Raw genomic sequence first — 13,286 nt, 5'->3', positions numbered from 1 at the left:
CTGTCCCCTGCCCTGGCCCTACAGCCAGGGGCATGGCTAAGACTGGAGAGTCTTGGGAGCACAGACAGATTCTGGGCTGTTCGGAACCGCGGTGAAGTCCACTGACAGCCCTCAGGAGGCTGGGACCCCGGCCTAAAATCCCAGAGGTACAAAATGGGCTTCTCCCCCCAGCTCTCAGCCACCATATGCAGGAGCCGGAGAGCATTATGTAATGACAACGCTCTGCTCCTTTGGCATCTGTCACTTAAACATCTCAGACCACAAGCACAAAGCATTACTTCACAAAGAAAAGCCAGGGAAAGGGACACAGGCTGGATTCTGCTCTCCGTCCCAGCTTGGTAAAACTAGAGTAACTCCCTGGACTCCAGCGGAGTAAATCCAGATTTACAGCACAAGAACAGACCAAAATAAGGCCCGTGTATGTTTTAGCATGAGGCACAGTCTCCAGCAATATCCAAAACACCCTCTCCTCCCTGGCGTTCTGCCCACCACGACATGCAGGCTTCAGGGGGTGGTGTGGAAGTCACAACATAGCTCTCACTTTGCAACTGAGAGCTCTTTATGGCAGTGCTCAGAGACACAGTAATACACCTTGTACCTTCGGCAAGGATTCGACAAGCACATAAATATTTATCCTGAGGTCACCCATTCATTTAATTAGGGAAGAACAAAAAGGGATACAACAGCACATGTTTTGGCCCATAGCCTTTAAGGCCAACAGGAAAACATTCTCTGAGGTATGTCTGCGCTAGGAACACCCACTGGCTTTTTACGAAGCCGCACCCACAGTGTCAAGCAAACCCCTGAAGTCACAGCTGCGGCTGCTGCCCAGAACCTGTATCCCTGTCTGTATTATGTGCAATTCCTTTCTAAAAGCTCACTGAGGCTCTGGTACAGAGGAAGTGCAAGTCAAACTTAACAGCCAACCCACGCCCCCGAGCTCGTAGATGACAAGCCGTCTGCAACCTTCAAAACATTTTTACACTTAAGAAAATTCTCCTGGGTACGTAGAGGCTCAGAGCCTGATTCTCCTTCCCTTTACACTAGTATAAATTAGGAATAACTCCACTTAACAATGGAGTTACACTGGCATGGACTCACAGTCAGACCCCAAAGAGAATTGATCTTATAACTAAGGTGCTCTTCTACCAGGCATTCCGACTAACAATTATTTTTACTTGCATTCCATTACTGCCCAGAGGACCCAACAGTTATGTTTACGGCATACAGACAGAGAAGGTAGAGAAAAACCACCAAATACTCTTTTTGGAAGGTTGCAACATAACACAACACTATAGTTCTTCGATCCAGAACCCTGACACACAGGAACCCAAAACAGAGAAAGAAAGCAGTCTGCTCTCTAAGGCAGAGAGCCACAACTCACTTCACCTTGCTCTAGGCTTAGTCTCTGCAGACTGACTGCTGAAGACCCAGATCACATGCTTCCCTACAGAGCCCCCTAGCCTGCAAGCAGGACCAGGAAACCCTTTATGCTTAAAGTGGCAGCTTGTCATTATAACACAGTTTTCAATACATCACACCAACTAAGACCAGAGCCCTGCTGTGCTAGGTGCTGTCATACATGTGGTAAGAGGGACAACCTCTGCCTCGAAGACCTTACAATCTAAGTAGACACAGGGCGACAGGGGAAACAGAGGTGGGGAAGCCACTTGCCCCAAGGGGCATGGCTAGGAATAGTGACCTAGTCCAGTTCCGTATACATGGGACCACAGTGCCTCTAGAGAGGAGTTCAGGCTCCAAAACCCAAGCCTGGGTCTTGATTTTTGTCCAAACTTCCCACTAGATCTAGGGGGAAGTTTTAAAGTCAGATATTTCAGTTCAGACCCTGCTTACCATCAGGGGTGCCTGCTCTACTTCCCCCTCTTTAAAAAACATTTTTTTCTAAAGGGGGAGAAATAAAAGTGATCTGGGCAGAGCTCAGGTCTGATTTTCCCATCAGCGCTCCGCCTCCCTTCCGGCATCCTTCCCAAGCACAAGCTGTCCCATCAGAGAAACACATTGGCTCAGGCTGGGGCCTGACTCAGCAGGAAGTGGATCTACACACTCAAGCCAAGAAGTAAAAGAAAAGAGGTTTTTCACTAAACCTCAAGGAAAAATAAACAGCTCTCTCGCTACAGGGAAAGAAAGGGAATCTGGCGATGGGTGGGATTTCTGTACGAAATGCCACGAAGCCTCACTCAGGCCCACCAAGAGCCAACGAACAGTGCATGTGGCAAAGCAGCCTGCACGGTGGGGGAGTTACTCGAATCCCTTCTTTGCTGTAGCTGATCTCACTTCTTGGGAGACGAGTACTCTTGGTTCTTATAGGACCCAATTCAAAGTTCATTTAAGTTAATGGGAATCTTGCTACCGGTGCCAACGGGCTTTGGAGCTGGCCCATAGACCACATTTTATCGGATCGTCTCAGAGCATTATACAAACATTCATTCATTCTCCCAACCCTGCCCACGATGGAGGCAAATACTATTTATAGCCATGTGACAAAGGTGAAACAGTGCACTGGCAGGTTAAATGAGTTGCCCAAGGTCACATGGTGAGTCAGAGGCAGAATCCAGGAGCCCTGGCTCCTAATACCCCAATCCAACTATTAGACCTCATTTGCACCCACATACAGGCCTGGGTCAGCCCCTCGTGCCTTCCCACAATCTAAGCCTCATTTTACTTTGGACAGATCCAATCGCAGGATCAGGGCCTTCGATTCTACCTTCCCGATTCCAACACCTAATTTCCATCCACAAACACCACCGAATAATCTTCAAGAGCCGAATTCTGCCCGTGGACGTGCATGACTTCCAGTGCATCCAAGCAGAGAACTGTGCATGCATCAAAGGGCAGAAATAGGCCGAGAAAGTCACAACCTACTTCCCTACTGGCTGCCATGGGATTTTTCCATTGCCGATTACCAAATACAGGTGTTAAAAACAACAACGACGACTTCTTTTCTATCAGTTTTCCCATTGCCCACCCTGTCTGATCAATGCAACCGTGACACCGCCCTTGTTTCAGGTGGACTGAAGTGCGACAAGGAAGATGATGGGTGGTGGTTATTATTATTGTAGTGCCTAGGAGCTCCAGGCACAGACCAGGGCCCATTGTGCTAGGCACTGTACAAACAGACCAAAAAGATGGTGCCTGCCCCAAAGACTGTATCTATGTGCAGATATTTTGATCATTGACAACAAAGGGTAAAATATTTAAAATACGTGTGATAATTTAATGGGGCTTTATTAAAGTACGTGGGCCTATTGTAACATATTTATAGCTCTACATCCCCACATATGCGCAAAGACTATATTTGCAAAATTTGGTGCTGGTCTTTGAATGCCTCCGTTTTCGGGCACCTCACTTGGCCTCAGTTTTCAGAGGTGCTGAGCTCACACAGCCCCCAGGAGTAATCTCTCTTCTTAGCTGAACTCTATCTTAAGGGCTCGTCTTCACACAGAAATTGTAACACTTTACTTACGCTGGTAGCACTAACGCAGTGGTTCCCAAACTTTAACAACCTGTGAACCCCTTTCACTAAAATGTCAAGTTTCGCGAACCTGCTTCTAAAAATGAATATTTCCAGGGATTTTCTCCTTTACCTGAGTATAAAAGCAGTGATCTTGGAAATATAACATTTGTTTTTATGACCTGCTTATTCCACACTATTATTAATTATTATTTATCATAACAGTATTGTTAATACATTATGAAAACGGCAACACTCTTCCAAGATCTCACTTTCATAGCTTGTATCACTTTGAATAAGCCTGTAATAAGACAAGGCTCCTATGTTTCATCAAGAAGTATCAGATGGGAAACAGCATGACGATATTTAAGAAGCCAACTCAAAGAGTTCCTCCTTCCACAAGCATTCTGGTCTTGAGCAGTCCAGGCAAACAAACAAAGCTTAAACTTGTTCTTCATAATAATTTTAAAAACAATACTAGCTGCCTATTTAATTATAAAATCAGCAAAAAATATCCACCTCCCTTTCCATTTCTTATAAGGAGTCTTGAAGTTTAAATCTCCTCAGTGTGATAGGTACGGTTGCTTTGATCTGCTTAGCTCTTGGAAGTCCAGGGGCTCCAGGCCCCGTGCTCTCCGGGGTCCCTAGGGACAGCTCTGTCCGCCATTAGGAAATTTTTTCCCAAGAACCCCCTGTAACATTTCGCGAACTCCCAGGGGTTCACGAACCCCAGTTTGGGAACCACTGTACTAACGCAATGCAAGCTCACTCCCCTGCAGTAATGGAAATAAGCTATACTGGTATAAAGCATTTTTTAATATGGGTACAAGAGAGTATAAACCAAGAGGATGAAGTTGGTTCCTTATTCGCAGTACCAGTTACTTATTTGTGGTTCCCACTTCCTTATTCAAAGGCAAGATGGGACAAGTAATCTACCACCGAGAGCTCTTGACACGTGCCCCATCTTGCTTTGGGCTAGCATCAGCGCTTGATAGGCTCTCCATCGAGACAGCTACACCCTGTGTCACTGGGACTCAAGGCCCGGGTCCCGCTCCTTTTCACACAGCACCAGGCTCACTCATGCAGATGCACTAGTGCACTTTGATGGCTTTGCGCTGCTCTGGTACCCATGAGGCTGCCCTCAAACGTTAACTTTACGATTAACACTACAGATCTTCCAAGCCACAGAAATACCGCACGGCAGCATTGCCTTTGAGTTTCTTGCTTAGTGCTCACATGGGAAATTTTTATTTAAAAAACAAAACAAAACAAGGAAACAGCAAGATTAAACAAAATATGTTAAAGTGTAGTTAAGGTTGAAAGCATGCACCAGTAACTGAAGGGTTACTGAACCATTACAGGGATGTTTTCATTATCCTAGAACAAATCCTTACAAACCCAGGAAATTCAGAGTTAAGGTTATATTTAAAAGAAATCCAAACATGTTAACGCATAGAAATGAACCACAATGCACCTAAACAGCCTTAACTCCTTAACTTAACCTTAGTGCTGAATTTCCTGGCTTTCCAATGCTTGGTTCTGGGATAATTACAACATCCGTGTAATAATTTGCACCTCTAAATTATGGAGATGGAGTCTCAGCCTTCACTCCATCTTAATGGAGTCTTGTCTTGTAATTCACATTAGGTTTTTTTAAAACCCTTTCAAACCAAAGCTACAACGAAGCCCCCCCGAACGGTCTGTTTCCCCTTTAGCCACCCCTGTTCCGTTTTTACTAGGTGCTACAGTAACACAAATAATAAATAATAATGAAGGGGCCAGGCTGGCCACAACTAAATAACATCTTGTATTTAATCACAGAGCAGACACAGCTCCGCAAGTGCAGCAGGCGCTTCCCACCCCCTGACAATGTGCCCCACCCTTCGAGGGCCCACTTTGGGGAAAAGGGGCATTCGGTCTCCAAGGCCCATTCTAGTCTTGGCAGCTTTTCTTCTCTGTTATCTCCTCACACTACTTTTTCTATAGTGTCTCATGCTTTACAAGGTTTCTGTTTATTCAGTTTTTCTGCATGCCCCAATCCCCTTCCCGCAATGTTTTCTTTTGGATTTAACCTTCGATCCAGTGTGCGTTTCTGGCCTCTCTGATGAGGGTTCAACCGTGGCAGTGGTTTTTGTGCTTCGGACACCCATCCACGGGGATCTGGACTGAGACCCACCAAAGCGGTCATAGAATCATAGAAGATTAGGGTTGGAAGAGACCTCAGGAGGTCATCTAGTCCAATCCCCTGCTCAAAGCAGGACCAACGCCAACTAAATCATCCCAGCCAGGGCTTTGTCAAGCCGGGCCTTAAAAACCTCTAAAGGATGGAGATTCCTTCACCACCCTCCTAGTGAAATAGTGTTTCCTAATATCCAACCTAGACCTCCCCCACCGCAACTTGAGACCATTGTTTCTGGTTCTGTCATCTGCCACCACCGAGAACAACTGAGCTCCATCCTCTTTGGAACCTCCCTTCAAGTAGTTGAAGGCTGCTATCAAATCCCCCCTCACTCCTCTCTTCTGCAGACTAAACAAGCCCAGTTCCCTCAGCCTCTCCTCATAAGTCATGTGCCCCAGCCACCTAATCATTTTAGTTGCCCTCTGCTGGACTCTCTCCAATTTGTCCACATCCCTTCTATAGTGGGGGGCCCAAAACTGGACACAATACGCCAGATGTGGCCTCAGCAGTGTCAAATAGAGGGGAATAATCACTTCCCTCGATCTGTCCACCCAGGCCAGCAAACAGCTGTCTGGTAAGAACATCTTTCAGTCACTAGCAAGGTGGGCTGGATTAGAACCAGTGACCTAGAGGTGAAAATATCCACATCCCATCCCTAGCCACCCAGTCTCCAATCCATCCACCCCTCTTCCTTCCACACTGGGAACTGGGACCCAGGAAGCGATGCTCAGGAATCAGAGCAGGCCTGTCATTTTACAAGATGGGTGGCAGGGGAGCCAATAGAAAGAGTGGACGGGAATATTTAAGAACATGGGAAATTTCTCCTTACCATGTCACTATTCTCTGGGCTGACTGATTTGTGCAGCCAGCATTAGTCAAACTGGGAACGTAATAAAAAAAATGTAGTTTACTGTAAATGATTTATGGGGTTTGTTCATTTCCCGAATTCCTTGGGCAAACAACGTCCCCCCTCCAGGCCTGTCTCCCCTCCCACCATTTGTCTATCTTGTCCATTTAGATTGTAAACTCTTCAAACCAGGGCCTGGCTCTCACTGCACGTGTGTACACAACACCTAGCACGCTGGGGCCCTGACCTCAGGGAAGGCCTGTAGGCACGTCTAGAATACAAACGATAACTAATAGACGCTTGCCCTCCGCCTCCTGGGTGCTAACTTAGCCCAGTGCCGCAATGTCTGAGTTGCAAAGACTGCAGGGGAAAGTTTACAGCTAACCAAGTCGTTTTCATTGAAATGGAGGGACAATTAAACAAGAACTGTTCTGTTCGCCTTCTGCTTTGGAAAAATCTTCTCGCTGCCCCTTCCCCATGCGCAAACATCTACATTATGGAACAAACTCCCACAAGCAGCCGGATATGCAGGGGGCAAACCCCAGAACCCTTCCATAGCTGGATGCAAGGACTGGACCTAGCTAAGGGCATTCTTGCATTTTCCATTTGTGCTCCCTACCACACGTTCTCAGTCCTTCCTGAGTCAGACCTCCCAACGGGAGCTCTGCCTAGCAAGGCACGAGTAAAACCTGGTAGTTACTGATCGATCAATTCAACCTCAACTGCTGCTGTGATTTGATCACTGTATCGTTCCGTGCTCTGCGCGTTTCGGGAAATTATATTCATTTATAGCCAGTGATGTGTTTGTTTAGGTTGTATTTGCTTGTACATTTCCTTAATGAAATCCATAAAAAGGACACCACAGTGGTTTCTCTCTTAAGACAGCAACAAGGCTGAACAACCCCCAGGCCACAGAGGAGCCCCTGGACTCTTCCCTGGATTAATAGCTCATTATGCTTACACTTTCCAGTACTCAGTGCATGGAAAGCCCTCACCTAAACCAACAGGGAGAGGGGCACTGCCTCCAAGCTCCCTGGAATTCCCTGCACGTCTATGATTCGATGTCCCGCCTAGCTCTGGCGGGTGACCAGCAAGTAGGGTGACCAGATAGCAAGTATGAAAAATCAGGACAGGGGGTGGGGGTAATTTGCACCTACATAAGAAAAAGCCCCAAATATCGGGACAGTCCCTATAAAATCGGGACATCTGGTCACCCTACCAGCAAGGCAATGGCCACTCTTCTGCAGCACTGTCCCTTGTTAAACCCGCAGACGCACAACCAGCGTTAACTCCCTCTGGGCTCCGTCCACGGATGCTGTGGTGTCAAGAGCCCAGGAAATTGCAGCACGACTTCTGCTGGAAAGGGCCCACACCCACAGAGAGCAGCAAGCATCTGGATCGTGACTCTGCAGACCCAAGGGAAGCTTTGGTCCCCGATTAACCATCCCCTGGAAGGGGAGGTTTGGCAGGAACCTAATGCGCCTCGGACCCCAGCAGCATCAGTTCTTCAGCAGCCCAGGGGTTTTAATCGGGGCGTTGTCCCTTTAAAGCGTGATCAGCAACACGACTGTGAAATGAACAAACCCCCCAGATCCCAAACCAAAGCGAGACTCGCTTCCTGCCTGCTGGCTCGGCCCCACATGCAAGGACCAGCTGCCCCCCCGCCTAATGCAGGCCCAGCAAGATACGTTCTGGGACCAGACCCCAGAGGGCATCATCGTAGCCTGTGATGTGCGAGGCAGAACGCAGCCCGGCCTGCATGGTGTCAATAATCGAAACAGGCCTGATTCGTGAGCAGCAGAGACAAGAAACCGAATATTTGCCAGTGCATCTCAGAGCATTGGCGGCGTCACCTCCAGCCATATCCAATGCCACGCTGCCTGTCCGACTTCAAACCCCACCACAGAGCTGCAGTGGAATGTTACCAGCTGGTCTTAGGAGAGAGCAGCAAAGGAAGGAAGGAACAGAGAAGGAAATGGATGGGGATGGGGGAGAAGAACCGACATGAAAATGGAGCAGAGAAGGAAACAAAGAGAAGGCCTGTGAGAAGAGCAGCGGCGAGGCAGAGAAGAGCTAACATGGTCCCTGTGCTGTGCATAGCTTGGCTGCTTATGCCTAGGGAGCAAGTGGGAAAAGGTGCTTTGAGCCCTAATTCTGAGCACCAGCCCCCCCTTTGCCTTGCCGGTGGGGCAGAGAGGCAGGTTGGCTTTCAATTTAATTTCCCTTGGAATTTCACTAGGGTTTCGGTGACAGGGTGCGGGGGCCCGAAAGGTTTGTGAACTCAAAGCAGTTTAGCAAACACCATGAAGAGTCAGAGAAATTCATCCAATCAGGCTCACGCTCTCACCCCCAGCCAAAGCCCTCTCCCATAAATCCAGCCACTCATCCGCCACCGCGCATGACCATTTCTTCCCGCCCCCCTTCCTTGCGCCGTTAGCCGCAGCTGTAAGGGAGAGCGAGATCTGGTCACCCCAAGTTCAGCCAGCCTTAAGGCAAATGTGAACAGCAGCACATGGTGCCCGGCTTTACACAGGGCTGCCTTCTGGAGCCTTGAACCCACTTACGAATAAGGTTGGTCTTTTGGTTACAGCATCAGAGTGGGATCTGCAAGATCTGGGTTCTGTTCCTGGCTCGTCCTTGGGCAAGTGCCTAGGGTACGGCTACGCGGGAGCAGAAATTTCCCGCTCAGGTAGACATACCTGCGATTGAGCTAGCACGCTAAAACTAGCAATGGCGCTGTGATGAGGGGGAGGGGCTAGTTGCCCCAGGTCTGATCCCACCTGAAACCCTAGACGTACTCAGGTCTGCTAGCTCGCCCCACCACTCCTGCAGTTACGTCTGTGCGAGTTGGAAATTACAGCTCCTGTCGAAACAGTCTGAGACCAACCCGCAGGTACAGGTTTCTCCACCTCACTTCCCCATCTGTAAAATGGGGATAACAATACATCCTTTCTCCTACCCTTAGCCTGCTTTGCCTATGTAGCTAGGCTTTAGGGCAGGGAAAGGGGCTCTCTCACTATGCATCTGCACAGGACCTAGCACAATCATCTCTGTTGTGCTACCGCAATACAAACTATAACAACTGATTCCTCCCAGGTTTCGATAGCCCCAAGGAGTCGGCCAGTTCAGCCAGTAACCGTGAAGGGCAAGGACAGGACCGGAACATAGTTCCCATCGTTACTTATTAAGTAAGAGGAAAATGTCGCCCTCGCAAATTGCCATTTACAAATCTGGTTTGGATTTACGGAGAGCACTCTAATAAATTAAACAGAGGGTTTACGTTTGTTTTTGTTTAGGCCAATAGACCCTATTGTTTTTTTTAATACAGCCAAATTAATTAAAGGAAGCAACTCAATGGACGTCAGTCACTCGCTTATGTAAACAGACACATCCCGAGTTACAGAACAGTTCACATGGCTATTCCATGGGAGGTCTTGAAAGCTGCAGGCCATTTGGCATGTCACATATTTGCCAAGGTAAAAAAAAATAATGTTTTTAGCACGAGAAAGTAAAACGAAAATCATAGCCTACAAGTACCTCTGAAGGCCCCAGTTCAGCAGAGCAATTAAGCATATGCTTAACAGCCAATAGGTCTTGAACCCATGCTTATGTGCTTGGCTGAATTGGAGTGATTGGCTGAATTGGGGCCTAAAAGTATGAACTCCTTAAAAAAAAAAAAAAAAAAAAACCAGAACACCTCCCGCTCAGGAGACAAAAGGGTTCCAGATTGCATCCGCAGCTTCCAGTGCTGGCAATCAAATCCCTGAGCCGCTTTGATTCACATCCAATCTGACCTAATAATCTTTCCCCCCTAAATCCACCCCCTCCGCTCCCCAGTGCTGCTGCATTCTTCTCCTCTGGTGATAGAACATACGATTCTTCTGGGAATTCCTAACGCTGGTCTGACTTTTCTTTTGCATTTAACAGCATGTGTCTTACAAATATCATAAGCTAGAAAAGCCACTTTTTGGGGGGAGGGGTGTCTATCTGGTACAAACCAGGAGTTGTCCAGACTCTTGGGTGCATTTAACCAACTTGGCCAAAAGAGGAAGAACGAATACAATAAATAAATAACCCCCAACCAACCCCCACAGGCACGCTGAGTCTGCTTTGACATGATGGGATCAGTACATCTAGCTAAGCTACTGATGCCTAACAAATGGCCAGCAACCCCTTACAACACACTCGAGTGACACATGCCAAACCGCTGTCACCCAGAGAGAACTAGGGACCCAAGGCATACCAGAGAGGGCAGATTTTTTCAGTTCACTTGGGGGGTGGGGAAAACTTTGTACCGACCAAAGTTTTTGTTGGCCTGGGGCGATGTGGAATATTGATCAGGGTGGAATCACTGGTTAAGCCTCGGCAGCAGAGATGAGCTGATCTTTAAGGGGAAAAGCACTTTTTTGGAGGGGGGGGGTTACTGTGTTTGTAATGAGCTGTGTGGTTTCATTCCATCCCAGCCCCACTTCGAGCAGTGCCAGGGAGCCCTCCACATCTGGTTTCACTCAACTCTTTGCTCTAGCTGCCCTCCCTTCCCTGCACACCCCCACCCACTGCCTCCTTTCCCTCTTTTCTTTCAAAAAAAAGGACTCGATCTAGAGCAGCCGATGCACAAAGGAACCGAGCACCTCCCCCCCCCCCCCCCACATCTCTCACTCACAGACACTTCGGAGTTGGAAAAACATGTGCAAACTCTACCTGAGCGAGCAGCGCCGAGACGCAGATCAAGGCTCAAGACGCAGAAGAGCGCGCATTGCAGCATCCGTGGCCATGGAGAGCAGGCGAGATTAGTGAGTTTCATGCCCAGGGATAGGTGTTGCTGAAGGGTTTTTTTCTTTTTTTGGATGGAGGCTGGATTTTCCCTCCCCCCCACTCTCTCTCTCTCGCCTTCTCTCCTTGCAGAACTCTTGAGGTGGGCAATTGTTTTCTCCCTTCTGTCCTCCTCTTGCTCGGGAGGGAGGACGCTGGAGGGGCTGGGGTGAAGGAGAGGGGGGTGGAAAGACAGAGAGAAGGAGGAGAGGAACACCAAAAAAAAAAAAAAAAGTGTGTCTGCCTGTCTGCTAATGGTTCAAAGAAAGCCTCAGAGTAGACACTGCGTCACCGGAGAGCCAGTCACTTGTGGGCTGATCCCAAAAAAGCAGGGAAGGGGAAAAAAATGTTTCAGGCTTAGCAAACTGGAAGCAAACTTCTGAGGCGCTTGGCACGAAGCGCTGCACGAGCTGTTGCAACAGTTTGCTGGGGGGTGCTGCAGCCTTTCCTGTGTGCATTGCAAAGCAGATTTTTTTTTGGGGGGGGGGGGGGGAATGGGATGAAATGCATGGACCCCGGCCGGGAGGTCAACTATTCAGCCCGATCAGCTGCCACCCCAAACGCCACAGTTCCCCTCTGCCATGGGGGCTCGGGGGCGGTTTGCTGCTGTCTTTGTTAATGGCAAGCAACTTGTGGTGGCGAGGGAGCGGTGGATGCTCCCTCCCCCAGGAGGTTAGCTGGGCACGGCGACATTCCTTCAGCTTTTACAAATAATGTAAACCCCAATGCACTGCTGCTAACCCTTTGCACATTCAAAACGAATCAGGCACCACGTTGCAAAATTCTATGATCTGTCTCCTCCCCCTTCTCTTGCTGCCAGGTAGGAATAACTGCCCCTGAAGTCATTCTCCCAGGGGAACAAGGCACCAGGATTTTAAGGCAACACAAAGTGATCTGCCTTGGTGGACAGATGTTCCTCGAGCTCGAGTGAGAGCAACTACACTGCCCAGAGCCTTTGGAGGACTGCGCTGAGCAATTGTCTAACTCACTCCAGCTGTAGCCTGTTCCCCCTGGTGGGCCAGCCAACTCCAGTGAAAACCGCCACGCCACACCACTCAAGCGTGTGTGTGGGGATGGGACCTGAGTTAGGGACAACACTTGACAATCCTGCAGCCAAGACCAACCCTAAGGGGGTTGTGCCCTCTTGTAACTACAGAGCATCCTCCGATGCTGCTCAACTTGTGGAAGAGGGATAGTTCTGGAGTCCACCCTTGTGGAGGGAAATAAGGGAAAACCACATGGAATATGAGGGACCAGGCTTTGTTTTAAGGGACAGTTTAGGGAAACACCATTGCACGTAGCCCATCATGGATTTCGTCTCTCGTGAACAAATGATCATAAGCTTCAAGTTAATGTTTAAAAGGGTCCTTGTTCCTGGTTTTAACACGTCAGTACATCGCACAGTAAAGGGGGGGGGGTTACCCTAAGGGACAAATCAGTGAAAGACGGGACGTTCTGCATGAAGTCAGACAAGATGATCTAATGATCCCTTCTGGCCTCAAAGCCTAGGAAACGTGGAGCCCCCAGGATGCTTTCCTCCAGCCTCCGCCCAGCAGGCTAGCCCATCCTTGCTGTTCCTGGGGATCCAAGAGGGTGTGGGGTGTTGGCTGGAGGATGAGATGAGGAGGGAGCGTAGTCTGCTTCAGCACAGACCACCTGTGCCTCTCCTGCCCGCTGCTCCCAAGCGGCAGCCCTTTGCCCAGCACGGCCCCAATGGGCCAGTCGTCACTGGACGGCGGCACCTGAGGCACAGAGGTTCATAGTCTGGGCGCATCCACACTGGCCTCTGCAAACGTAATACCGGCAGCCTCCCCTGGACTGCCAGTCAATTCACTGGAGGCAGAAGAGGCGGGGCTAGACCAACCCAAAGGGCAGGCTACTTTCCTGCATCCCCCACTCACCTGTATGTGGTGCACCAGGCCAGCAGTTCCTCCTCCACTTCCTGCCCCCCCCCCCTTCCAGAGGGAAAACACCCA

General features: G+C 49.0%; 1 protein-coding gene across 1 annotated transcript in view; it reads right to left on the bottom strand.

The window, feature by feature from the left end:
• MRC2 (mannose receptor C type 2) overlaps positions 1-11,542 on the bottom strand; it is a 91,102-nt gene extending 79,560 nt beyond the window's left edge. Inside the window, exon 1 of the mRNA XM_054014042.1 lies at positions 11,200-11,542. Coding sequence (XP_053870017.1) covers positions 11,200-11,302 — 103 coding nt within the window. The 5' untranslated portion in view covers positions 11,303-11,542. The remainder of the gene's footprint in view (positions 1-11,199) is intronic.
• Positions 11,543-13,286: the final 1,744 nt, after the last annotated feature.

This window comes from Malaclemys terrapin, chromosome 25 (assembly GCF_027887155.1).
Source record: "Malaclemys terrapin pileata isolate rMalTer1 chromosome 25, rMalTer1.hap1, whole genome shotgun sequence".
In the NCBI taxonomy this organism is placed as follows: Eukaryota; Metazoa; Chordata; order Testudines; family Emydidae; genus Malaclemys; species Malaclemys terrapin.
Note: the sequence above shows the minus strand (reverse complement) of the source record. Positions and strands in the feature narration are given on the sequence as shown.